Below are 27933 nucleotides of genomic sequence, written 5' to 3'. Positions count from 1 at the left end.
AACAAGATTTGCTTTTTTCTTAGTGTAGCAACTAGCAAATAATGTAATTCTGTCGTCGCCAAGCACCTTTGAGAACGTATTCTTACTCTTACTTCTTCTTGCATTTTTTATTTATATTTATCATATTGTTTTTTTTTTTAACCGAGCCGTAAAAATAACTACACGAAATTGTGACTTTTCGAATTATTGGACAATTCAGTTATTTTGATATTTTCCTAAAAATAACCTTGTTTGATGTATCTTGAATTCATTCCCTCGTGAGTTTGTATTGTGATTATTCATCATTGAATGCCAACTTTGTAATTGTATTTTTCATTTATCTAGTTGCACACTACAGCTTTGTTGAGATTCTTTAGAAAACAAAATATTTACCCCCCCAAAAAAAAAAAAAAAAATATATATATATATATATATATATATATATATATATATATATATATATATATATATTTAATAAATCTGCTCTGTTGTCGTAAAAGTTGTAACTCTTTACCTGACTTTCTTTAATGTAAACAGTAACATTCCCTATCATTTGCTTTCCTGAAAACTTAAAAACATAAAAAGATACATTTTTCTGAATTTTTCTCTTTTTTTAGTGTGGCACACACCTCAAAACTTTTTTGTGGCAAATACACTCAGCTATTCTTCTTAAATTCAAACTGCACGGCTTGTGCATCAATTGAACATTTCGCTCACTATAAAAAGCAACACAGCTAATAATAAAATATTAAATATTAAAAAGCTAAACAGGCTTTTTGTATTTATAATTACATGCTTACTCATGCCTTGTTTACACTAGACACTTTGTGTCAAAATTACTTTGGGATGAATCTCAAAATTAATAATAGAATGAGATGGAACAATGTAGTATACAGCCAGAAGGCCATTCATTTTGTCAGACTCACCCAAATATTTAGCCTGAAAAATATCCGGATATATATCCGTTACGAGGACACTTCGGGTTCACATCCACTGAACTTTTCCCCATTGTGCAAACAACGAAAAGAGCTTGAACTGCAGTTATCACATTTAAAAAAACTATGAGTACAAATGTAATCTCATTGTTGGAGGAGCACTTTAAAGCGAGGGTGTCAAACTCATCTTTGTCTGGTTTAGAGGACAGTCGGTGACGTCCAGACAGGGGAGGCAGTGCCTCACCTGTCATCATGGAAATATACAATTAAAAACATATAAAAATTCAGAGTTAAAGTTCTTAATTGACTTCAAAATTTTGGGATTTGCTATTATTTGCAAAATTTGTACATTATATTGTAAATTGTATTAATAAAATTAGTACGTAACGTATAACTGCACAGAGCGTTTTTATTGCGTTGACATTATTTTGGAAAAAAGTTCAAAATGAGCCTCAGTAATTTTAAGCAACTGTGGGAGGGTGACAAGTTTAGAGGTATATTTGCTGATAAATCATCTAACGAAACATAAAAGGCTTGGAAAAAAATAGCTCTTGACCGAAGAGCAAGCTTGGCGGTTTTGCCGAAATTTGTCTTAAAGTATGTGGTATGGCATAAAAAAACAAAATCTAAATACTTTGCTATTATGGCTCTTTGGATCAAAAAGGTTCCCGACCCTTGAAATAATGTTTGGATTTCAAACAAGACCACCATCTTGAGGAGATCTTTTTAAAAATGTTGGTAGTTTTCAAACAAAATGCGAATTTTGTCACCTGCTATAAATTAGAGTAGTAAACTATGGAAGATTTGTCGTCTTTCTTACCTCTGTAAGATAATGAATAATTTAATTTATTTCCCAGCCGCAAGCATATATATCTATTTTTTTATTTGATGCACATAAATTCAGGTCACAGGCCACAGGCCACCTAAGGTTAGCCAGATCTGGTCCCTTGAGTTTGACACCCATGTTTTAAAGCATTCATTGGTTGATTTTAACGAGAGATGTTGCTGTCTTACAACTTTTAAACAGTGCCCCATTTGTGTCACTGACCACACTTGATGAAGGTGTGTTTGTGTGTCTTGCATGCTTTTATCTGATCAGTGACCAGGATACTGCGGAGGAGAGTACGGCGGAGGAGCTGAAAAATAGAGAAAACACTTATGGTCAGTTCATTGGCTCACGAACCATGGTTTCAGTCATAACAGTAAAATCATTCCACAATTTTATAATTCAATGGATAATATAAGGCAAGGGTCAGGAACCTTTTTGATCCAAAAGGCCATAAAAGCAAAATATTTAGATTTTTTTTTTTTGAGAGAGAGCGAGCCTGACGATATATTTTAAGACAAAAATCAACAAAACTGCCAAAACTGTTCTCCAAACACAAGCTAATTCTTCCGCACATTTCATATCAGTTTGACGTTTGATGATTTTGTAAAAAAGTAGGCTCATTATTACAGTTTTTTGTCCAAAATAATGGTTTAAAAACAATGTGCGAGCAAGTTCTTTGTAAAAATGTCATAAAATACTGCTAACGAGAAGGATAGAGACATATTATTTACGTTTTGCACGGACACTGCTGGCATGGGCTGTGTGCATAATTCTGCCCAATCCTTACACTTACCCAATAAAAATTGCTCTGGGTGCTTTTGCTGTCATTTTGGGTGTTTAGTTTGTTGTGTGGGTTTTCGTAATAAAGTGTCTCAACAGTGAACATACATTGTCAGTGAGCTTCCATATTAAGGATTCCTTAACAACGTAATCAATGTACAGCCAAAACATTGTCTGTTAGTGTCTCACCTTGACTGTAAACTGTAGTTGAGACTGTGCCCTGTATAGCCTAAACTAAACCAATTTTAAATATCATTATTGCTTCGCTTTTGCACAAACTAAAATTAGGTTGACACAGATAAGATTTGCATGGGTGTCATTTTAAGCTAAGCATCCATTCATTCTAATTTTTATGAGCCAGTTGTACTCATGAAGAGCCTTATCTGGCTTGCGAGCCATAGCTTCCTGACCCCTAATATAATGCCAATTCCTCACCAAAACACAGTCAAAATGGTGTATTCCTCCAATGAAATTTTTGCGCTCCAAGCATCAGCCCCTCCCAACTCACAAAGATGACTGGTGTGAACACCATGCACGTACCAGTTTGCTATGAGCACTGTTTTTCAACCCGTGTGGTGCGGACCAACTGTGTGCCATGAGCCCTATTCTGGTGTGCCGCAGGAATTCTTTCAATTTAATGACAACAAATTGGCGTCTCTCCGTGTATTATGTTTGCCAGTTAGCCCCTTTTTGGCTGCTCTCCCTTAGTTGTACCATAACTTAATCCACTTGCAGCACAACGGCTAGGGCATTCTCCACAAATATTTCCAAAACTTCACTTAAAATACTCGGGATCACTTCGACTAATTAACAAGTAAAACAAAATGGTGACTGACATGCTAGGGTGCTCAGGAGAACAAATAAAATGCATTCGAAAATTGAAAACTAATTGGAATATACGGATGAAATATCTAAATATATGTACATATACAGTAAAACACGGTTAATCCGGGTTCGGTTTCCCTGGATCTTCGCGTAATCTAGATAAAAAGTTTGGTCCGGATGATTTCTGATGATTTTTTTACGAAAATCTATGCATATTCGGGATTTTATAGTCTGGATCTTCGGCCAAAATCGTAATTATTTCGATCTGTTCCAATGCATTTTGCCAAGTCTATTCTGGAGTCGTATTCCAAGTCAACATGCCGACTTTGACGTCTTCTTCTCGGAAGAGGCCAGATGATGCAACCTTCCCGGAAAGTGTATGACTTCCTTTCGTCCATAAACAAACTAATTTCTCTATGCGTTTGTCTTCGTGGAAAGTTTTCCCGGTTATCGCTGACCGACTTAATCTTATTGTGCTTCGATTGAAGTTGTGATCTATTCGTGCAAAACGATACTGAAGGAGACTACGCTGAGTGTCACATCATGGCATCAGTGAAGAAGAGGAGTCGAAAGAACCGGACATTAGAAGAAAAATGAAAGATCATACAATACTATAAAGATCACACGGGCATGAAGAAGACAGATATCGCGGCTTATTTTCCACATGTAACCTCAAACATTGACAGACCTTATGGAAAATGTTTCATAATATTCTCATTTTATCTGTGTGAATATAAACGCATGCATTCATGATTAATCGAATCCAGATGAGTTATTCATGTATTTTCTACTAAACATCATTTTGAGGTCGGGGCATTGAGAATATCGGACATCGGCTAATCCGGATACTAGGATAATCCTGATAAATTTTCTTTCCACGTTTACGAATTTGGGATTACTTTGAGACAATGATTAAAATTTGCCAAAATCTCTGAAATGCTTTCAGGAGCAAATATTTTTAGATAGAATAAGAATTTCATTTCAAACATCTGATTCTATCAACAACAAAAAATCCAATTAAAATGTAAAATGCATGACCTATCATCATGCATAATCAACTGAATTTTGATAGAATTATCATCCCCAACCATCATTACCTTGGCTGTAAGCAGGATCCATATGTGGAGGGGGATATTGCCCAGGCGGCACCATGGGGTACTGTGAGGGTATACCGGGATACTGGGGTGCCATGGGGTAGCCAGCAAGCGGGTACTCTGTCGGCCCAAGTGGTTTTCCGTAGGCATCGTATAGCGGCTCAACGGGGTAGCTTGCCATAGGGATCTGCTGGGCTAATGTTGAAAACATCCGCACAGGCGGAGTGAGGGTAGGCGGCAGCTTCTGCACAAACCGGTTTTAAATCAGAAAGTCTTACGGTCATAAGGAGTCCTCCCTCGTTGCAGCCTTCTCTGGTAGAGATAACAGCAGGAACACATGAAGCAGCAAACCATTGTGGCGATGATGGCCACAAAGAGCAGGATGGACGAGGCAATGCCAGCTAATGTTGTCGGACTGAAAAGAGATAAAAACTTATTAAAATATATACTGCAATCCCTCAGCTAATTTTCAATTTCTCCAGTACCATTAAAAGAAAAAATCCGGTGTAACTCATGTATTTTGCAGAGCCACAAATATATCTACGATTTACATTTATGATTTTTTTTATTTTGCGTGTGCATTTTTTAGGAGATATGATTTTTAGATCTTGAGTAAATTAAGTAAATACATATTTGGATCTGGGCAATATGTGTGTAAATATATTTTAAACAAATCTCTCCCCATATAGGTGTTGGGTAAAATGACGGTATATTGTAGCTTACATTTTCAGTTCTTTGCATTAGTAAATTCCTAGTAAATTCTTTGCACTAATACACATTTTAAAATGCCCTGTTTAGGTGTAACCCGTGACCCGTAGGGGGTTATGATGCTTTATAGGGCAATGCTATACAAACTAATACCAGCTGACGTTAATTACGAAAGAAGAACAAATGCAATGGCAATGTGAAGCTATCAGTGAAGAGTTTTGGTGTCATTTTGAAGCAGACTTGTTGAAAATCATGGCAACAATTTCTAATATTTACAAGCACTTCATCCAAAATGCAAGCACTTTTCAATCTTTGAAAACACAACATCAAAATTCAAGCATTGACAAAGATTTTAAGCACTCATACAAACTCTGAGTATAGCCTGTTTATTTTGGATCAGTTTGTTTTCCTATGATTGATAACAAGATTGAGCAATGTAATCTATTCATCACAGTTGACGCCCATTGTGATAATTTACGTGAATTACAGACTACAGAGCGCACCTGATTAAAAGCCACATGCTCAAATTTAAGAATGAAACTTAATTATTTCTTCGTACAAGACACAGGATTTTAAGTGGCAGGCTTAAGCCCGATGTACACCTGGCACCAACCACGTACGGAATTTGCCGTTGAGGTATTCGGCTGCCAAGCGCTAATAGCCATTTTCAGCTATACTGCAAGTTGTTTACGTCACATGTTTTCGGATAATGAGACCTGATTGATTACGAAAACAAGCACATAATAACAACTACGCTGAAATAAAACGTGAATGAGGGCCGCGTTGCATAAAATGTGAGCCCTATATTTCTACACAGCAAGTCAACCATACTGTGGAGAGAAGTGCCAGATTGCATCACAGATGTTTTTGTCATTGGTGGTTGCGGCTGTAACGGACCAAATTGCATTCACTTATCATTGTTCCTTGAGGAAATTCCAGCGACTCAGCCAATACAGAAAGAGAGCAGAAGCGTTTTTGTTAGATTTAAACAGCTGTTCAATTTGAATGTATTAATTGAGGACTTGATTTGTGGGTGAAAAATGTATGCTACGTATATTATAAATGCAAAACACATTTATTTGTGTGCGATACACTTTTTTTTTTACCTGAAAAAGAACTCCAAGGTTTGGGATACACAAGCTGTTAACGTATTTGTGCCATGACTGATCAGTTGAAATTAATTGCTGACGCAATACATTAGATGCCATGGGTGGGGGGGGGGGGTTTTAAGGGTTATTTAGCTTGTTCATAAATCATTATCCATTATCCGTTATCAGTCAGTTCATAATACGCTACAAAGCCTAGGAGCCGGGACACTTACTCTCAGCCAAAAGGCCAAGCTAAGGTCCTAGCCCTAAAGCCTTGCTGCGATCATTGCGAATGCACCGTTCCCGGAGGTACTGCAATACCGGGCCGTTGCGTGGAGTGGTCAGAGCAAGCTCCTAATCCTAAACACTGGACCAACAGTAATATAGATGACATATGAATGAGGATTAGGTTTTGTCTCCTTATCACACTATTTTCAGTCACGGTTACCAGAAGCAAGTGTTAGAGAACAGGACAGTGAAGGGAAGAATTTAAGGCCGCAATCCAGGAGATGGTGGCAGAGTAATACATGATTTGCGTTGAAGTGCATGAACTTGTTAGACGCGCTCGAATAAATTCTTCTTTTTGAGGATTTTTTGCGTTCCTAACAGGCCTGATGTAAGTAAGATAAAAGAAGATAAGAAACGGGAAATAAAGCATAAAAGCTCTTTGAACTCAGTTGGGCTTTGTTGACATATACTTAATTTCAACTTTTAATGATCACCTCAAACTACGCACCCCACATTTTAACATGTCAAATGCAAAACAAAATCAACATTTGTCTCTGGTACTGTGAATAAAATTGTGTTATGATGACATTAAATCGAATGGCTTTTCATATTATTATTTAGAACACTGGTATTCCAGTCGTTAAGATTGGGCGCAAATCGTGTTCCAATTCCCATTGCATCCAGCTACCGAGTTTGAGCTGAGAATAATTATATACAATTTCTAATCAAAAATTAGCATTGCGTGTTACACTTGAATGATTACAGTAGTTATTCCTGCTTGCACCTACACCTTCTCACTATTAAATAATTTATGCCATGTTTGCGTGGAGCAGCTCAATTTTCTTCTTTAACTGTAAAAATGATCACTTTTAACTTAAATGCAACAATCATACGCTTGTCTTCTAGTATTTACCATGTTAATGAGGCTTAGTGAGAGTGACTGATTTACAAAAATGGAAGTTGTGGTTATTTGAACAATTTGTTGGACCTATGTGAACTACTCGTTCATTGGATTGGTCTACTACTGTTTGGCAAAATGTTTTCTTGCCGCGAAAAAAAAAAGAGTTAAAGCCGCAATATTCAAAATGTAGCAAAAAAGTAGCGACTTGTTGTCTGGAATTAACAATATGTACGAAGGGTGGTGCAAAAAGAGGATGTTTTTCTGCAATGCCATTTTATTTATAAATTAAAAATATATCCAAATAAATATGCGTGTACCAGCAGTAAGTATTCAAAATGAAGAAATCAGCATTTAGAAAGGTAAATTTCTAACTTGCCTAAATTGAAAGAGCATGCAGCGCTTCTGCTCACGCTCAGTGACCATTTTGAACGCGTCCAGGCAACAGTATCGCCGCTGGCAGTTTCCGCAGCAGAAAGTGATGAGCGGGCAGTCAAAGCCGTTGTGCCATGTGCCATTCCTGTCCACGTACCAGAGGCAGTCCTCGTTGGCGCTAACTGACAACCAGGATGAGATGAAAAGGGAAGAGCACATGTATTCAATTTGTTATGTTGGCTCATAACTCCAAATTACCACCCATGTTTCTCATACCACAAGAAGATTCTGGCGGGTTGCCAGGGTTTAATTAGTTTCACCATAGTCTTGTAAATTTGTGTTTAATATATATATATATATATATATATAACTGTAGCTCATAAATGACACATTAGAATAACCTCCTGTAAACTCGTTGAAGAACTGGCATCAAGTCAAGCCTTGTATAGCCCTTTATCACAAAAAGTCTCAAATGGCTGCACAGACTGCAAACTACAGACTATTATTACTTCTGTCATAGCAGCAATCACAAAAGCTGCAGTATTGATGTATAAATTGTGTAATTTACCAAATCACATATATGAGTATTATCAGTGTCTGAAATTCATGACAAAAAGAGACCAGACACCAGGGCAGACAGTTGCCTGCCCAGGCATAAAGTTGCTTGCCCCATTTTTCACCACTTGAAACGCAATAAGACGACTAATCGCAAAAAAAAAAACATTGTGGCAAAGTACTAAGGATTGATAATTAGAATATAGAACAAAATTAAGTTTATTATAAATCTACTTATAACATTCATTGCATGTATGTGACATCGCTGTTCTCCATCTGCCATCAGTATGTACCTGTATTTACTCATCTTCATTCATGCAATGTTTGCGCTGCGTCGTCTGCTACAAGACAGGTGAACTCTTTCCACAATGCTTTTCATGTACGTTTATGTTTTGTAGCGTCATCAATTTTGTTAGCTTCTTTTGAATATTTCTTCTGGGGCTGAGGTTTTGGCTTGATTCCTAACTACTTATCTATTTTTCTATTGTTGTCTGTCAGTCCACTTTGGAAAATGATATGCAATTGCACGACCTTATAACGCTCGGGAAAGTCTGGAAGCTGCCGAGTATGCAAATTACAAAACAAACCAAAATTCCGAAATTTCCAAATCGAATGAAGATTTCGAAATTGGAATAAAGCAAACGTTTGAATTGAAAAAAAAAACAACATTTTTTTTTCCTTGAAAAAGTTGTCGGCCAACCGGACGGAGACGTTTCGTATGTTGTATGCCCGACGTAAAAGATGCATGTTGCCAGTTAACCTCACACGCATGTTTTTGAACCCTAACCGTAGTGCCCGGAGGAAACCCACGCAAACACGGGGAGGACATGCAAACTACGCACGGCGAGGCAGCAGTAGCTGAAATCAAACCTTGGACCTTCGCACCGTGGGGCTGCGCGCTAACCAACCAGCTGCCATGCTGATATGAGTTTTATATTTAATTAAATTTAAACTCATTTTGGAGATTTGGTCTGTTAACCCGCCGATACAATACCATAAACCAGTACAGCATAGGCATCGGAATAACATTGGTTATAGTTTTGTTAGCTGTGCCATTGCCTTTCATAAATACTGTAGTGTATTTTTATTGATACATTACATAGTTGAAATACTATGACTTATGTGTGCACTGTCTATTTATCTGTCGTACTGTCTACATGTGTGTCTGAGTGTAGTGTGTCCGAGCACATTGTTTGTTTTTGGTTTTTTTAATTTTCAAGACACTGAGGCCTGACAAAAACACAATTTCAATTGCTTTTGCTGCAGAATTGACAATAAAGCTGATTTTGACTTTCCAATGGCACACATTCAGCATGAATCTACCTTTTTGATTATGTTCTGAAATTGCGCCAGAAGAACGTGTTTGAATTTATCCATCAATTATCTACACCACTTATCCTCAGTAGCGTCGCGGGGGGTGCTGGAGCCCATACCAGCTATCTTCGGGCAGTGGCAGGGGACACAGAGACAGACAACTCACTCACACCTAGGGACAATTTGGACCGGCCAATTAACCTGACATGCAAGTTTTTGGATTGTGGGAGGAAATCGGAGTGCCCGGAAAAAACCCACGCAAGCACGGGGAGAACATGCAAACTCCACACAGGAAGGTTCGATCCTATGACCTCAGAACTGTGCCGCACACGCGCTAACCACTGCGCTGTCATGGTGCCCTTGTTTGAATTTAAAATGTACAACATTTTCTTACAGGGGAACATAAAGCTGGGGTCCCCTAGACCAGGGGTCTTCAACCTTTTTCAAGCTGGGAGCTACTTTTAGTTACAAATTAATGCAAAGGGCACCCAGTGTGATATGTATTTTTAAAATGACAATTTGTCACGTTATTACTTTTTTGTTTCTATGTCTTTACCAGTTTAATTATTGCAAGTACGGTTAAATATTCTCAACCACTAGAAAAAAAATCATTTTTCAATAAAATCACAATGACCCAGCAGTGGTGAGCTATTTTCAGTACAGGTCCGCGGCCACTTCAGCCGTCATTAAGGGGCACACTAGTGCCAGCGGGGTCCACATTGGAGACCCCTACCCTAGTCTGTCCGCTCACCAGGATCCCACAAGATTCTGTGGGGAACACTGTTTATTGATCCTATTTTTCTTGTCTTTTTTTAACATTTGCCATATTTTTGGTAAAACTAATAGAAAAATTGAATAATTACTCGAATGTTCGACTCATCTTTTCGATAAGCGGTGACTAACGGCAGCCTTTCCAGCACCTTCGTGTTATTTTGCACTTTTGTGATTTGTTTTAAGTGTCTGCTTCTATCTTCGGTGTTCTTCGTCCCGTTTTACAACTACACTTTGGATTACGTTCTATCCTACCGTTATGGGTTTTAACGCACAAAAATGAATTTATTCAAGGAGTCAACTCCTTGCCCTGAAGAATACTTGTGCCGGCATGATGAGGGGGCCCTATCGTGGATACAGAGCCAGAGCTAGCGGCGTTATAAGTCTTCGGTACCGTCCGTAATCATGGTAAATGTGAACTCTCTACCCAATAAGAACGACGAACTATCTGTGCTGGTGAAAAACATCAAAGCGTACAGGGAGTGCAGTTTGCTGTGTTTTACAGAAACGTGGCTCACGTCTAGCATCCCGGACCCTAACGTGGCGCTACCCGGACTGGAGCTATCCGGCTTTAGTGCTGTTAGACAGAGACACGAAAGCCTGCGGGTAGCGGAGAGGAGGTGGACTCTCTAACACGAGGTGGTGTATCCCTGGGCACAAAGATTTCCATCTACTGCAGGGACGTCGAACTTTTGGACTAGCGTGTGACGTCATCCACTCTGCTGTGGCTAAACTACAACACAGCACCCCGAGGGCATCCTGTTAATCTGGTAATAAACAACAAAAGGATACTGCTGGAAGTGTGACTTTCCCTACGGGGATGAATAAAGTATCCATCTATCTATCCATCTATCTAGTTGACGTAAGATACTAAGTTGCAGCCATAGTTATATCATGGTATTTTGTTTCATATTCACTGTTTCTTTTAAGGAATACCGTTTCTGACTAGTAGGGTGTGCTGAAAATGACACGCTGTCCCTTTAAGATAAACATGTTGAAAGTTTATTCTAAATCTCATGTTGCCGACAAGTGCCCTGATATTAGAACCACTGCAATAGAGTACCTGGGTGTTCAGTTTCGCCAGCAAGTGAACAAGTATGAGCATTATTCATTGTTTTACACAAATTTAAGGCTTATTTTAATAGGTAATTACATTAGAAAAAGCACATACGACACATGGTTTATTAATGCACCAACTCAAACATGACACCAAAGGTTCGTACTCATGTGCGAAAATTCATGACTAAAAGCCCAATATAGAAGCCAAAGAACGAGTAAACTGTTTTCCCCAACGTCGTGAATTGGTTCAACGAACTGTTAGCTAGCAGCGCGGCCTGGCAAAGGGATTACTGGTTAAGTCTTACCCGGAGAGGACCAGAGAACGACAGCCAGCATCGCTAAAACTGTCGTCGACGCCACCATTGGCACGCCTGCGCCCGCGTCGAACGCCATTCTTATCATGTTACTAAAAGCCAAGGGAGACCCAAAAAGAAAGAAATCGAGGAGACAACTAACGGTTGATGTCACTCATGATCCGAGCTCGGCGAGCGGAGAAGGGACGAGGAGGTTCGGTTTAGTTCGGTTTGGTTCGGCCAGCACCGAGTCAACCCTCGGAAATGACACCAGTGATGTGAATTTCGGGTCTTTTTTAAGGACCGGCTCTTTTGGCTCCCCAGGTTGTTTTTCTTTATAATGATGTATTTCCAAAAATATGACACGTGATGCACCGATTTCATTTTGAATGTATTTCATGCGACCACATCGTGATGCCACTCATATTTAATCACAAGCGCAATCGAGAGCGAAATAGTAATAGAGCGAGAGCGAAAGGAAGCGGGAGAGCCAGAGAAAGTAAGCAAGAGAGATAAAAGGAATGGAAGTATGAGAGAGAGAGGGAAAGAGAGAAACAGAGTGAGAGTAAGTAATGACGAAAGAGAAGGGAGCAAAAAGGGGTGAGAAAGAAAGTGAGAGAAAATGGGAAACACAGAGAGAAAAAAGTAAAGCGAGACGGAGGAGGTAAATAGAGGGAAAGAGAGTAAGAGAGAGAAAGAAAATAAGGGAGCGGGTGAAAGGGAGAGAACAAGAGAGGCAAAAGACAATGAGAGCGGTAAAAGAAGAAAAGGGGGAAAAGAGTGAAAGAAAAGGTGAGAGAAAGGGAAACAGAGGGAGAGAGAAAGAGAGATAAAAAGAAAGTGAGCCACGGGAGATAAATAGAAGGAAAGAGATCAACTGAGAGTAGGAGAAAAAATAAAGGACCGGGAGGAAGGGAGAGAGCAAGAAATGATAAAGACAATGAGGAAGAAATGAGAAAAGAGGGAGAGAAGTGAGAAAGGGAAACAGAGGGAGAGTAAAAAGAAAGCAGGACAGGGATATAAATAAAGGGAAAGAGAAACTTAGGGTAAAAGAAAGGGAGAAAGAAAATAAGGGAGGGAGATAGAAAAAAAGAAACAAAACAAGAGAAAGTAATAGAGCAAGTGAGAAAGACAGCGGGATAGAAAGGGTGAGGGAGAAACTGAGAAAAAGAGTGAGGAAGAGAAAATAGGGAGATTGAAAAGGAGAGCAGTAAAGAAAGGAAAACAATGAGAACGTTAGAGGGCAAGAGAAAAGGAGAACGTTTCGAAGGGAGCAGGGTCATTGCGCCGTTTCGTTCCCAAACGACATATCTCTCAAATGACCACACAGGCAGACCGTGACGATGTTCCAGGCTGGCTCGGATGGAGAAGTTTCGTTCAATTGCACACTGGAAATTTCCCTATTCAGTGATAACCTGCGGAATTTCTTAGAAAAACAATTGGTCGTTTATAATTGCAAAGCACCGGTGTACTAGTTTTGCGTTTTTGAATCGTGTTATGAGCATTTGAATATATTCTCATCTCAATTAATACGTTTATCGAGGGTGCACGAGCATTGAACGCACCACCAAATGGGTCCCGATCTTAGTCACACTTAAGATACAATTACCGATTTAAAAAAAAAAAAAGCTCACTCACAGCACAAAAGTAAACTTTATAAGTTATACAGAAGAGTTTTTTTCTTTTTTACATTTTTATTTTAATTATTATCTGCAATATGATTGGATGACCGTGCATCTATGGGAGCCTAAAAACCTCAAAAAAGAGAGTTAGCCACTTGATATTAGTGACTATTACACAAAATTATTTTTCCCTCGCTACAACGGGTCAGGTGCAATCGACATTTCGTTCTGTGTACATTGTTACACAGAATGACAATACAAGGAAATTATTATTATTTTTATTTGTTTGTGTTCCATTTTTTTAAATGACAGTATTGTTTGGCCACTAGATGTCACTGTATTGTGTCGTGTAATTAAAATTTTCTTTAAAAAGTACAAGGAATAATATAAATTGTTGAGATTTTAAGAGACCAAACTGCATCATTTTTCTTGGCCAGCCTTTTATGTTTCTGTGAACCTGTAGCAGCAAGATGTCAGACAAAAGTGTCAGCTCCCTTTAAGTGAGGCTCATGGTAAATATTTGAATTTTTATCAAACGCATTTTATACAATAGTTCATGTAGTTTTGCCTATTTTTTTTTTTAAATCTATATATCACTCGGAGGCACTGAATAAGACATGATGTCCCTTTGACATAAAAATGTTTTCAACACAGTCTTGGAAAAAGCTGAACATTTAGGCTTTTACAGAAATATTTTAACACCTATATTTCTCACGGCATAGGAAAATGCGAAGGCCTGGACTCACCATAGCAACAGTGACAATACTCCGCCCCCCGCGCCAGACCCCCCCCCCCCCGCCCAAAAATAAAATAAACACTAAAGTAAAATAAAAAATAAAAAAAGAACAGTCATGCTAACACAATGACTTCTCAAAGAGCTTTACATTGCATGATAAGAAACAGTCACTATTTCTTGGAAGGCCGCCAACAATTATGAAGAAGAGGAAGTCATGTTACTTCCTATTTCGAGTGGTAGTGAATTTCCTCGCGCATTAAAAAACAGGCAGTTTTCTAAACATGATTTGCAAAACAGTTCATGTCGCAGTTCAGAAAGCCACAACCGCCCATTCCAACCTCACATTATGTCTCTTAAGCGTCACTGGGACCAGGTCGTGGAGGCATATCAAACATGGCGGTGAAAGAAAGTGCAGTCCTGCTATACCATTTGGTCATCATCACACAATTTGTCACTTTTTGTCCTGAAGTCATAAGTGTCGTTGATGAGGCCACAGGCAAAAGGAGAGCAAAGAATGAAGCCGGGAAAAGAACAGCATGGGCTAGAGGCCGATGGACTGCAGTGTTTGTCTTTCGTTGTTGTTGAGGTGCCCTGAGAACATGCTGTAGCAGGGCTGCTGGGCAAATTGAGTCAAGAAGTCGGTCAGGTATGCCTAGATGGAAACACAGGAAGCAAAAACCTCAAATGTGATTCACCAAAGTAAAAGGAATCCTCATGGCAGACAGGGTTCTACATATTTCATGCACTAAACTTTGTGTTCGTGAGCTGATTAAATGACATTTTGAAATCAAAATAAATCAAAGGTAATCAGAAAATAAACTGGCAATTGTTTTTTTTTTAATTTATTTAAAAAAAAATCATTTACGACCTTGTTTTAGGTATATAGGAGTTACCAACATATACAGCACATGTGTCAAACTCATTAGGCATCGCATCTGTAAAGTGAACATATAGTTTAATGAGCATCCATATACAGGATTGCTAATAAACGTACATCCGGAACAGGGTCCGTTGGTGTACACCTTGACTGTAATCCGTAGTTAAAAATGTGCTCTTATGTGTATATATATATATATATATATGGGACCTCGCTACTTCGCGGTTGCACGTTCAGAGCTCCGCGGGTCTAAAAAATAATAATAAAATTAAAAAATGTAAGCATTTGTGAAGGGGCGTCGCTACTTCACAGATTTTCACTTTTCACAGTTATGGCTTCTGATTGTACCTGCAAGTCAATCTGATCTATAGGATCGTTTAAGGCATCGGGATCATCGTCGTCTTCGTCATCATAATAGTCATCATCTGGAAGACAAAACCAAATTATACATTTTGAAAACCTGAAGTCAGAGTAAAGACATTTCACAGGAGCGATTGGGAGTACCATATTTGTTGGAGGCAATGAGGTCTGATATCAACTGCCCTGCTAGCCCTTCTTCGTCGTCGTCATCCTCATCACAGTCTTCCTCATCCTCCTCACACATGCTGCTGGAATCTAAAAACAAATACCAAGTTGTGACAAAAGATGGATTGACCACACTTTGCGAGGTGGGTCAGTTCTTTTCAAATCTGTAGTGTTCACCTTGGCTCCAGTCGGCCGGGTTGGCACGGCTGGCGTTAGCCTCCACGACGCTTGACAGCTCATTGATAATCAATTTGAAGATTTTCACCAGCAGGGGTATGTTCGTCCATCGCTCTGGATCTGTTAGGTGTTCAAGCATATTCAACAGGCACTATCATACATTTAGCAGGATGCAGAAGAAAACGTAACATTGGCCAGTATCTTACTCTTGGCTGCTTTGGAGCGAGTGCGGATTCCTTCGGCAGCATTGAATATCTCTTCGCCCTTCACCATGATGTCCTGGAGACGTTTGTCATCCGTGTTTAAGCTGTATTGCAGCAGTTTGCATAGAGCCACCGTGCTGCAGAAAACACACACACACACACACACACACACACACACACACACACACACACACACACATTATATATACGTACACACACACACGACAACATATATATACACACATTTATAACACAGTGGTGGGTCATTTTGACCCGAGGACAACAGGAGGGTCCAGTACTCACAAAAGAAAAAACAACAATACAAAAAATTTACTCTTCTTTTAAAATTGAAAATTGCTTATATAATACTGGTATGAAAAATCGCAATTAGGTTTTTTCCCCCCAAATCGTGCAGCTCTAATGCTGACCAATACTTTCCAATCACTGGGAATAAAAAACGTAGTTTAGAAGCAAATATTGTGGTTAAGAAAGACATCCACGCACCACATGTGAGAGTAATCGTATTTCCTTGACCTTCGCGCGTCCGTGACTTTTATTTTAAGTAAATGTTCTGCATTTATATAGCGCTTTTTAAGTCAATAGACTTCCCAAAGCGCTTTACAATGTGCTTCACACTTTTCCCTTTTACACACTAACTAACCTATAGCAGCGTCAGCCATGCAATGCAACCACCTGCTTATCAGGGGCAGTAGGGATTCCGTGTCTTGCCCAAGGACACTTCAACATATAACACGGAGGAGCCGGGAATCGAACCCCCGACCTCTTGATTCCAAGACGAGCACTCTACCTCCTGAGCTAAAATAACACCAGAATGGGTGTTAAAGCGGAATGCGCTTAAGCGTCCAAGGGTGATAAATGGTAGTCTGCAAATACAGCAAGAATGGGAGGTTTGTTTTGAGAGTGGCGCTTGGCTTTGGCGAAACCCAGTGAATGTATCTGAAACTGCGGGTCATTGTTTGAGGTGTTGTGGCCCATTTTTCTCTTGTGCTTCTCTTATCACTGATTCATTGTTTCTGAGAAAGACTGCAAATCACCTATCACCCTAATAAGGCTAAGTACTGAAACAGACACTTCCTTGTTTTCTTTTTTTTTTTTTAATAAATTTGAGATGATGCGTAAAATTTGTTAGTAGTGTGAATTTTACACATATTGTCTTTCAATAAATCATTAGTGAGTTTACAGTTTTAGTCTGACTTTGGAGGTTGCAGAGTGTGTAGAACTGATCCTCACCTGACTTTGCCCTCATACTGTCCATAAAAGAGGTGCTGCCTGCTCATCCACTCTGTCATAACGAACTCTAGGGCAGGTTTGCCGGTGGGGCCAGGCAAACTGCAGAGGAATTCCAAAAGAGGCTCAAGCTGGGAGTGAACCAGGTGGGCAAACACCATGATAAGAGACTGTAAAGAGCAAAAAGAGACCAAGGAGAAAACTTTCATTATTTCAATGGCTCAGAGACTTTTTTGTTTTAGTTTTCTTACTTTTATTAGGCAACCTACTCACATATCCATACTCCATAACCTAAAGGTGTGTTTAGAGACATATTAAAACTCACACTTTTTAGTTACTCTGAAATACCATAGGTGTATTCACAATACATTTTATAGAATACAAAGTCCATTTTAAACATACAATGTATTGTAATCTCACGATACTTTGTGCATTATTAAAACAAAAATGTGACGCAGGTTGCTTTTGCGCCATACAAAGACATAAATGTGAGGGCATCAGCTCAAGGCAGGAGACCGGAAACCAATCCCAGAATTCACATGGGAAACAGATCTCAGAATTCACAAAATCCTGTCTGAAAGTCTCTGATTTGCTGCCCATTATCCACCATTATGGATCTCAAATCTCATACCAAGTGTGCCCAGCGAGCAGATTCCACATTAACTGCAAAAAAACCCCAAAGAATTACAGTAAAATGTGTCCAGACTGTACATTTTACAAGCTTTCCTTAAAATCCAATTCTTGTATGTTTTTTTCACCCAGCAAACAGATGATTCCCATGTCTAAAAAAAGGCAATTTATTTTCCACTGTTCCTATGTTAAATTCCTTTCCTTACCTGCATGACACTCAGAGTCTCTGCTTGCTGCATCTTGCTCAGGATAGCTCGTAGAATCTGGTCTAGCTGCTCGCCAAGCTGCGTGCCGGCCCGAGAGATAAGAGTTGACACTAGCCTTCCCACGAATATGGCCGTAAGCTCCGAGGTCCTGGGATCCAGGAGCAGGTTGACCACCTGCATGACGTACCACACGCCGCTGTTGCCTTGGTCGTCGCGCCATTGTGCGATCTGCTCCAAGGCGACCGAAACGTACGCCCGCAAACACTCGCCGCCGTTCTGCAGAAGTTTAAAAGACACTTTTTTTGTCACAGGTCCACTGCCCGTCTGAAATTCAGCACAATTTACCTGCATGACAGTATTGTCATCAGTGCGTAAAGTGCATTGTGCCATTACTGGAAAAGCCTGGCACACCAGCATGTCAGAAAGAGGCGGCTTGGTGTTGCGCACAACCGTGGTCAGGGTGTCGATGGCTGTCTGTTAAAACATCAATAAGTAATGTTGTACAAGGAGAACACTCCTTATAATAAAGGGTTATAACATTTAATTCAAATATCAGATTTCCTTTTAATATTTGATGTCTCTATCGATAATATTATTGTTTGGTCAGATTACTATTTCCTGTGTAAATATACCAGTTATTGTAACTAGCTCTGTACTACAAGAAGCGTTTTCATGTTCCTTCCTTAACATGTACTGCAGATGGTTGGAGGTTGTCAAAGTTTATTTATTTAAAAGACTAAATATATTGCTTCTGCTGGCCTTTTGTCCAGGTTTAGTTCCCTCCCGGGAAAATTCCTTGGATGATTTGAATGTCTGTGATCTAAGTGGTGAACTATACCAGACTCCAGCAAGGACCTGATTTGTCATGGAGCTCTACATCAAGGTTGTGGTAGGGAATTGGATTATTCCTTGGTTCTTGACTGTGGACTGCTGAACTTGTGTGTGTGCTCATAGTACACACCCTTAGATTTGGGCTTTCCTAAACTGTAGCACATTAAAAAAATGTTTTTTCTTTGTTTGTCATTCATGTGTTTTGCCATTAAAATTCTAAGTTTATTATAGACTTTAAATTGTGATACGAAAATAGATTTGAGCTGATTCTAAAATCTCATCGGTGCGCAAAAAAATAAATTCGGCAACTAGTAATAGGTTTATCCACCCAAATTGGAAAGGCAATAATGAAATGGAAACAAAACAGGTTTATTCAACTCAGATTTACCAAATGTAGAATTTCCCATCCTACACCCTTGTAAACTTTAAAAAAAAATTGTCTATTGTCCTGCCCCTTGTCCATTAAATAGCCGACTTTTGTTAAAATTATTTTTGATTCTGTGTTTCCTCTATTAATTTTATCACTCATTAAACTTAGAAGTAGTTGAGTAGCTTTTCTTCCATCTGCCTAATAGCATCAGTGGCACAGTAAGCCACAGTATAAGACCAAAATCATACTTAACTTACAGCACAGAGCCCAGTTGGGATTTTGTCAGAAGGAGCCTGCATGATGCTGATTAGTGTAGGTATAAGGCGTATCTGCATTGGCCCCTGACAGCCTTCAATTTGGGATAGTTCCTTGAAGATGCCCTGGGCAAGGGAGGCCACCACTGGGTCTGAGGATTGCAAGAAGACACTGTGTGGATGTGTTGAAGAACTTCAATTTTCAACTTGACTATCAGGGAGCCTTACCATTACTGTATTTGAGGAACACAGCAATAGTGAGAGGGCAGATCTTGTTCTCAGCGCTAGTTGTGAAGACAGGGTCAAACGTACACACGATGCACAGAGTCTCCATGACCAGTGCTAGTACTTCAGAGTTGAACTGTGTCGCCAGCTGTACAAGCCCCTCCAATATACTGGGCAGGTACGGCTGCAGGATAAGTGTGTTCTCAGACAGTTTCAGTTGGTCACAATATCTTGAGCAGAGAAATAGATATACGTGTCAAACTGCAAATCCGTTTAAGTTAGGTCATTAACAAACAAACTTAACTCACCCCCAGATGGCCCTCACTGAAGATACCCGCACAGATGGCGGCTGGCTTTCATGGAGACCGCTCACCGTGGCCTGCAGGAACTGCTGGATGAGCTCAGGAGACATAGCAGCGGTGAAGCAACTGGCCGCCCATAGAGCACGACCAAGGAGGAATGGTGACACCGCTAGACGAGAGTGCGATCGATAGGGTGAGTAAACAGCAAACAGTTCTTCAAAACATTCGGTTTGGGATTGGCTTTCAGGATCACCTGCCAAGTTAAGGTCAGCCAAGACAACGCCGGCTAAGAAGCCATGCATGTCGAACTGGATGCGACCATTTTTCACATTCTCAGTGATGATGCTTTTCACTGAACCGAGTGCCAACATGCATGCCTCGTGGATCTTCCACCTAGCACGAATATTGCACAATTAAGTATGACAAGTTTTCTAACAATAAAAATCCTACGCAAGTAGGAGACCTTAAACTTACTCCAATTAACAAAAACCTAAAACATTGTATATCAAAATCATCACTGAAGTGTTCTTTCTGGAATAAAAATATGTGAGACTGACCAATGCTCATTGCCTGCATTTTTGGCCTGCTCTGCCTCCTGGAGGTGTCTGGTAGCTGCCGCTGCTAACGCAGCAGCGCTCTCGTTTTGAAATTCAGCAGCAACTGCCTACAGATGAGAGTTTGCGTGAACTAACAGGAAACAGGTTCTCATCAATTATTTTGAAGAGGATTTGATCGCACCAGCAGCAGGTCCTGAGCAGAGATCCTGACAGTGTAGGAGAGGGTGTCATCGTCCTCATCTTCAACAAACTGATGAGGGTTGGAAGACCACACCTTTATCTGCAATAAAATGCAAGGAATCAGTACAAAACAATAAAGGCCTCAATCCACGAGCCTCATCTCACTTGGTCCTCAGTCATTTGCATGTAGAGGATGATGTAATAGATGAGCTCGGGCAGCGCCTTCTTGACCGTGCTCTTGAACTTGTTCTTCTCCATCAGTGTGTGCACAAAATCAAATATGCTGAAGACAAGATTTTCAAAGCCCAACACTTCACCTGGAAGAGTGAGGCAAAATTGGGCAATGAGAAGCTATCCCAATAATTATTGTATTACGCCTTATGGTCATACACTCACCATCTGAGTCAACAGGGTTGTCCACTTCCTCAGTGTAGTTGACCTCTGTTCTGACATAAGTGGGCATGTCAGTCAAAGAAATGTAACTGTTATTTTAAATATTGAAAGGCTCGAGTCAAGCGAAGCTCTCCTCACAGCTCTAGGGGTAGTTTTTTTTTCCTTGAAAGCAGACATTAGTCATTAAGTTCCATGTGTCACTGAAACCTGCAACTTTTTCATGATTTTCTAATATTTTAAGATGGAATATTTTAGTTTTCTCCATAATCAACAATACAACTGTAAAAGACTTGCAATTATTAAATTGGTTTGTAATGAAACCAAAATGAATTACATTTTTTAATTGCATTACAGAGAAAAAACTCTAAACTCGATCCACACGTATTAGGCTGTGAAGTAAACTAGTTAATTTATTCATTAATCCAGTTAATTCTGTCATTTTCCACCCAACAAGAAAACCTTTCAGACTTGTATATTTATTGTTACGAGCACGGATTTGTTACTGAAAAGGATATAAAGCTGCACTTTCAGTCAGTGTGTTCCAAACAATGGGCAGAATCTGTTGCATAGAAGACACCATTGGCTTAGGGAAGTTTTGAACCAATGCCGTTATTGCCTGCAAGAAGAAGATATGAAGCTTATAGTTGCGTACAAATTAACAAGGGGGATTTTTTTTAAAGTGATCACAGTAGTTCATGTACACAAGTTTCCTAAAGCTTAAGGCAAGTTAAATTATAGACTTAAGATTTTTTTGTGATTTCTTTAAGAACAAGTCAACAAAAATACACAATTGAAAAAAAAAAAAAAAAAGTATTTCTTGCACACAATACATCATGCTTCTTACACATTATCTGGGACAGCTTTAAGCTATGGCAAAAATCGTTCATCAGACAGCCACTTCTCATTAAATTAACACTTTCCCATGGTCCAAAGTTGATATATGTGATGTAAGTAGACCTAAGGCATGCGTCTGCTCTGAAAGGCCCAACTGAAACTACATCACCGCTTTGATAGTTCTGTTATGTGGTCACGCAATGTTGCCACGAAAGTAATCAGTGAATTATTAAAAATAATAATAATGTTTCTAAATTTGTTTTAGTTCAAACTAATAAATCTTTTTAATGGGCTCATATTTTTAAGACTTTCAGAAATTAGATTTAAGACATTTTAATTCCAACTAAGGCCTTATTTTTAGAATAATGAATTAAATGACTCGTAAGACTTACAGAAGGATCCACAGTAACCCTGGTACAAAATGCTCAGCCTGGAATTTATGATAATGTTATTTATTTTTACCTTAAGGACCTCCATCTTGAGGCCGCTGTCAGACGAAGGTCCATCTGGCATCTGTAAAGCCTGCACGAAGGCCTCTGTAAACTGCTGCACAACAGGAAAGATCAAAGCTTTGGCTGCACCCTGAAAGCACAAGGGGATATAAATAAGTCAAGTCAAGGGTTTTGATTACTTTCTATGCATTATTCAGAGTGAGACCTCACCTTTTCAAGCTCCTCAATAGCACAAATTAGGTTGGCACAGGTGGTGAAGATCTCCACAGCTCTGGAACGGGTACGAATGCCATACACCTGCCCATGTTAGAAATACAGAGACAAATTCAATTAAAAAAACAGAGCCTGCTACAATTGTGGGAGTGGGAGAACAAGGACCACTGTTACCTCAGCCATTGTGAAGATCTTGTACATCTCAGGTAAGATAACAGGAGCCACAAGCGGCATCTGTGTGTCCGTCACTTCCCGAGTGAATTCTTTGGATGTACAGCAATACAAATACTGTATTTATATTTAGTAAAAATATCTATATCACTTACATGGATGTTCTATAATAATACGGTAATTCTCAATGGCTCATCTTCTTCCTTGCCCTCGCGCACACTGAAATGCGCGTTACGCATTGCTTTTTTTTGTGACTTCCATTTTAAATCATATAACATTAATTGGGCATTCGCACCAATGTCTATTTGATAAATAGCAGCCAGCATATACAGCTACAGTGGATGGAGTGGCACATGGTATTGTAGACATCCAGTGGACATGTTAAAAACTGGAGGTCATTGTTTGTCTAAAAGCCTCCCGTTTGTTTCTTATGCTTCTCGCGGGCGGGATTAAATCCATTGGCAGGCTTCCTGTAGTGTTGTGACCCCTGGTTTACGTTGTCACTAAATGTTTTTTTTTTATCATGGCTGCACGTACTCAACGTTTTTCACTTACAGTGCTTTGCTTGAGCTGGGAAAAAGTGCAACCGTTTTTTGAACCGATTTTTGAAAAAAATAAAAATAAAATAAAAATAGGGTTGCACATTATAAATGAATGAATCCAGTACTTTCTGAACCGGTAATACCAAGGTGTCGCTAGCAAGTTGGCTTTTAAACCCATTTTAGCTGGGTGTATTCTCCCAATATACAGTATGTGCAGGTTTATTCCCAAAACTTGCAAACCCCAAAAACCTACAGTGCTTTGCTTGGTAGGTGAGCTGTGAGCCTACCTGTAAGGACTCTCATGGCCCCATGCACAGCGTTGACGTCGCCGCTGACCAACATTTCCATCAGCAAGGTGAAGAGCTGCGGCCAGGCCTCGGGCCAGTCCCAGTGGGCAATGGCGGACACAGCATACGCGATGCTAGAGCGGACTTTGCTGATGGATTCCCGCAAGCCGCTGGGCAGCAAGCTCCTGATAGCGGCTTTAGCCTTAAGACGGTGGCAGACAAAGACTTAAAAGAGGGTTTTCGGCCAGCTACTGACACTTAACTGAAATCTGGTTGGTACCTGATCAGTGGTTTCAGGCGGGCGGAACTTCTCTGAGTGAGAACACCAGTGAGTTTCAACATACTGCTTCAGAATGACTGACGCCAACTGCCGAAGGTGAAAGCAATTGCACAGACAGGAGTTATCAAGCAGTAGATAGAATCACTTTTGGAATGTCACATGCATCTTCACATCAACTCACCTGACGAATGGCAAGCGCTCCTTGTGGGTCGACTGTGAGTTCTGCCAGATGGACGCCAAACTCTAGTTGTAGGAAGTATTTCAAATGATAAGTTAGAAATTCTGTACGTGCTTTTTTTGGTGTGGTTGATAAATTTCTGAAAAGTCTAAACATTTTAGACACTCAAATTAGGGAGAGAAGACATAAACGTATTTTTTAACTTAAAAAGGAGAGCTGGGAGAGAAGCCTTCAGATAAGACCAACATGTTCTAAAGCCCCCCCTCTGAGCCCTTTATTTTTATTACATATACTAGGTTAAAAAAAACAGACCTGCCCTAAAGAGTATAGATATCAAAAAATGGCAACATTATTGGCTGATAAAGATATTGATGTAATAGTCAAAACAATGCGCAGTAATATTTAAAATAACAAACTGGCATCCCTTGAATCTCTCCTAAGTGCTCTTTTTTTTTACCATTTTGATTTTACGTTGGATACCAGTGCTTTATATGATCACTGAAATGAAGACTTAGTAATTTTGCAGAAGTGATTTTTCAACCTCCACTTTGTAGATTTTAATAGGCGAGGCCCGGATTTGCAGATCACAAAGCACAGTGCTTTGACACTTTCAGTCCCGGCTCAAAACGGCAGGGCTCATCCCAAAGTGGAGCGAGGGGGTACACAATGTTCCTGCTGACAAGTTGGAGGCCCCCATAGAGGGTTCACTCCAAGTGCTGTCTGAACTAATGTGAAAGTAATTACAATAGGCACATATTAAATTGTGTGAGATTTTATCCCTAAGTATATTGTCTCAATGTAATTAAAATTTATAATAAGCAACACTAGATTTTACTGAAAGTGGGGAGAACTAAGAAAGATGCTGAAATAATTTATAGTCCACGCGTCCTCGAATGTAAACCGTCAGCCATATTGGATGAGTCTACCAGACACGGTTTGATGTTGTCACAGGTCTACACTAATTTTGCTGGATGTTCAAATGAAAGGGGAATGTGTAAGAAGCAAGTTTTTTTGGGGACTTTACCATTTACTTTTAAGTACTGTTACCTGCTGCGTGAAAGCCAGAGCGAGAAAGTCGCTTGCAACGCGCCTTTTGGAGATAGTGGGCGTGCGCCATAAACCCAGGGCGAAAACATTGTGCCGTTTCCTGACCAAAATGAGCTCCAAATAAGCCCCCAATGTCCCTGGAAGCCTGGCCGAAAAGAGCTCACCCTTATCCAGTGAGTAGAGAGCAGAGATAGGCTCCGAATTAAAGCAACGCGACCGCTGTGGATAGCCCGGGAACGCTAAAACGCCTTGCCGACGATAGTGTGCCAATCGAGTCCCAGAGGTCGCCTTCTTTGAATGCTAAACCCTACAAAACATGGTAGCAACCTAGTATTAACATAATAAGTTATTATTTTAGAAAAGCATTTCAAACTGGATGCTCTTTGCACTAATTGTTAACGAAAAGTAGCTCTCTGCTTAAAAAAGGATGGAGACCCCTGCTCTCGGGCTTATGGGTCTCTCTTTGTACATCAGTGAAAATTTGATGTTGTAACTTAGCCCGGAACGTTTGACGACAGCCAAACAAGAGTTTTGATCGACATATTTCTAACGTGGGCAGCACGGCGGCACAGTGGTTAGCGCGTGTGCGGCACAGTTCTAAGGTCTTGAGAATCTCCTGCGTGGGTTCAAATCCAGCTACCAGACTTCCTGTGCGAAGTTTGTATGTTCTCCCTGTGCTTGCGTGGGTTTCCCCTGGGCACTCCCACATTCCAAAGACATGCATTTCAGGTGGATTGGCCGGTCCAAATTGTCCCTAGGTGTGAATGAGCGAGCGAGTTGTCTGTCCCTGTGTGCCCTGCGATTGGCTGGCAACCAGTTCGGGGTGTCCCCTGCCCACTGCCCGATGATTGCTGGGATGGGCTCCAGCACCCCCCACGACCCTACTCAGGATAAGTGGTGCAGCAATGAGATGAGATGAGATATTTCTTACGTCAATAATGATGAGATAAACTTAGACACATCCAGCAAGGCCGCGACTACTTGGGTTCCCCAGATGTTCTTAAAAAGAAATTTAAACCATAGATTGTGTTGTTTATAAGGTATAAAAAAAAATCAAGTTGTTTACACGAATTATCTTTGTTTGTTATTCTACATAGTCTGTCATTCTAACAGAAAAAGGGTCTCGTTGTGTTTGTAAGGTTTATTGTGAATTAAAAGGGGGTTGCAATTATTAACAAGGGGAGCAATTGGCTGAGGTAGATAGGCATGGGTAATCCATCAAAAGGTGAAACTTCCATCGTAAGATGGAGAGGTATTTCCATGGCAACAACACCATTAGATAAAACATCCCAAATACATATTTGGGTGTTTTTGTCCCATTTTTTATCCCATGGTTCACATTTTCATTTGCTCTTCGGAAGACCTGTTGCTAATTGAGACGATTAATCACTAAATATCGGGAATGTTGTTTACGATAGTGCTTGAAATGAGAGTTATAGTGTTAACCTGTAGCTTGAGTGTTAGCCAACGAAGACCAGGCTAGTTTCGGCTAATGTTAGGCAATAAGAAATAACAGCTTGTCCGCATGGCGCGTGGTCCCCCCCGTCTCCACTCTCAACGCGGTATACCTAAAGACGGCACGCGGGATCTTCCCGGTACCACAGCCCATTTCGGTACCCACCTTCAGTCACTTCCAGAACTTTAATCTGCTCCTCGGCGGCGGTCCGCACCTCTTGAACAGGAGACAGGATAGCCGTCAGGGTCTCCATGAGAGCCTCTTTTAGCCCCTGCTGGACCGGGCCAGCCACCGGACCCGACCGCACAGCACTCATACTTGCTGTCTAAATTGTTTCTTTCTAGCTTTCCTTCTTCGGGGCCTTGTGTACTACTAATACCACCAGCAGTGGCAACTACTGCGGTGAGTTAGTCCATCAGCTGCCCGAGGAGGAGCAGCGAGCCACGGCCACGAAACACTCAGCGCGCCAATGCATGGAAAAGCCGGAGGTGGGGGACTTTTTTCTTTTTCGGCTTGTTTTGACAGTTCGAAATCGGCGTTCAGTGTATATTACTGCCATCTATCGTCACAGAAATGTTGCGAAAAGTTGAACCTGCTTCTAAACTTTTATATTCATGTTACCTATCAATCGATTTATACGTTTGCCCGTATTTTATACGTTTTTTTGGCCAATTCAAACTGTGTACCCCGTATATTTTTTGTACAGGATTTTAAAATAAATGTTAACAATTAAATCATATTAATTTGATATCTCAAATTCACTATCTGACACATTATGACCTTAATCTAATGAATGTAAGAATGTATTTTTTCTGCAGTCAAAATGTAAAGCTTTTACCCAAAGTTAAATATTTAACCTTGTTTTGCTCAAGAGCTTCTATGCTTTTATTGAGTTAAAATTCGATTGAAGCTTTAACTCAAAACTTAAAATAGCTTCAAGCTTTTTACATGATTTAACTCAAGTTTTAAAGCCTTAGTTGATTCAAAACTAAGTTGAAATCATTGGAAACTTTGAAACTGCTTTGTATTATAAGCAACACTAAATTTAATGCAAATGGCGAAATAATTATGGAAGGCTCTCAATTTTTATTTTGTTATTTTTGTAATTATAAACTTGTTTTTCACAAATGTTTTTATTGTAAGTAGCCTGTCTTGCTGTGAGTAAATAGGTGCCGTGTTGCATTTGTAAGGTTAATGATAGCTTATTAAGTGGAATTCCAATAATTTATGAGGAGAGCAATTGGCTAAAGGTGTCAGATATTGTTACAAAGGTTCCTTCCTCGAAACATCTTTGAACCAAATACCCTTTAGATAAATAAATTGAAAATATTTACATTGTTTATATATTACATACTTTATTACGGTATTTTTCAACTAATTGGAAAGTATTAAAACAATAATTAGAC

General features: G+C 39.9%; 2 protein-coding genes across 2 annotated transcripts; both read right to left on the bottom strand.

The window, feature by feature from the left end:
• Positions 1-432: 432 nt before the first annotated feature.
• On the bottom strand, positions 433-11981 carry shisa4 (shisa family member 4). The gene is made up of 5 exons (XM_088338757.1): positions 11744-11981; positions 7744-7921; positions 4721-4857; positions 4446-4637; positions 433-2050 (listed from the first exon to the last, which is right to left on the bottom strand). The coding sequence occupies exons 1-5, from the start codon at positions 11838-11840 to the stop codon at positions 2010-2012; spliced, it is 645 nt and encodes a 214-aa protein (XP_088194883.1). The 5' UTR covers positions 11841-11981; the 3' UTR covers positions 433-2009.
• A 2235-nt stretch (positions 11982-14216) lies between these two features.
• Positions 14217-27022, bottom strand: ipo9 (importin 9). The gene is made up of 24 exons (XM_088338756.1): positions 26693-27022; positions 24028-24089; positions 23847-23933; positions 23567-23768; positions 22741-22829; positions 22564-22650; positions 22364-22483; positions 21583-21683; positions 21071-21129; positions 20840-20991; positions 20676-20774; positions 20495-20601; positions 20191-20330; positions 19944-20106; positions 19639-19865; positions 19414-19562; positions 18301-18429; positions 17956-18231; positions 17123-17289; positions 15875-16008; positions 15669-15788; positions 15471-15581; positions 15315-15391; positions 14217-14741 (listed from the first exon to the last, which is right to left on the bottom strand). Exons 1-24 carry the CDS (start codon positions 26841-26843, stop codon positions 14631-14633), a joined length of 3120 nt encoding a protein of 1039 aa, XP_088194882.1. The 5' UTR covers positions 26844-27022; the 3' UTR covers positions 14217-14630.
• Positions 27023-27933: the final 911 nt, after the last annotated feature.

The sequence above is a fragment of the Urocampus carinirostris genome, chromosome 6, assembly GCF_059441175.1.
Source record: "Urocampus carinirostris isolate Australia breed hairy pipefish chromosome 6, RoL_Ucar_1.0, whole genome shotgun sequence".
In the NCBI taxonomy this organism is placed as follows: domain Eukaryota; kingdom Metazoa; phylum Chordata; class Actinopteri; order Syngnathiformes; family Syngnathidae; genus Urocampus; species Urocampus carinirostris.
This window is presented reverse-complemented; position numbering and strand designations above follow the sequence as displayed.

Bases quoted from the DNA above. Each gene is read 5' to 3' on its own strand.
- shisa4 (XM_088338757.1), bottom strand. From the start codon at position 11,840: ATGATAAGAATGGCGTTCGACGCGGGCGCAGGCGTGCCAATGGTGGCG. The intron at 7,922-11,743 runs GTAAGACTTAAC...CCTGGTTGTCAG, and splicing joins CGTTCTCTGGTCCTCTCCGG to TTAGCGCCAACGAGGACTGC. The intron at 2,051-4,445 runs GTAATGATGGTT...TCTATTTTTCAG, and splicing joins GGATCCTGCTTACAGCCAAG to CTCCTCCGCCGTACTCTCCT.
- ipo9 (XM_088338756.1), bottom strand. From the start codon at position 26,843: ATGAGTGCTGTGCGGTCGGGTCCGGTGGCTGGCCCGGTCCAGCAGGGG. The intron at 24,090-26,692 runs GTGGGTACCGAA...TCCTACAACTAG, and splicing joins AGTTCTGGAAGTGACTGAAG to AGTTTGGCGTCCATCTGGCA. The intron at 20,331-20,494 runs GTCAGTCTCACA...TATTCGTGCTAG, and splicing joins AATGCAGGCAATGAGCATTG to GTGGAAGATCCACGAGGCAT.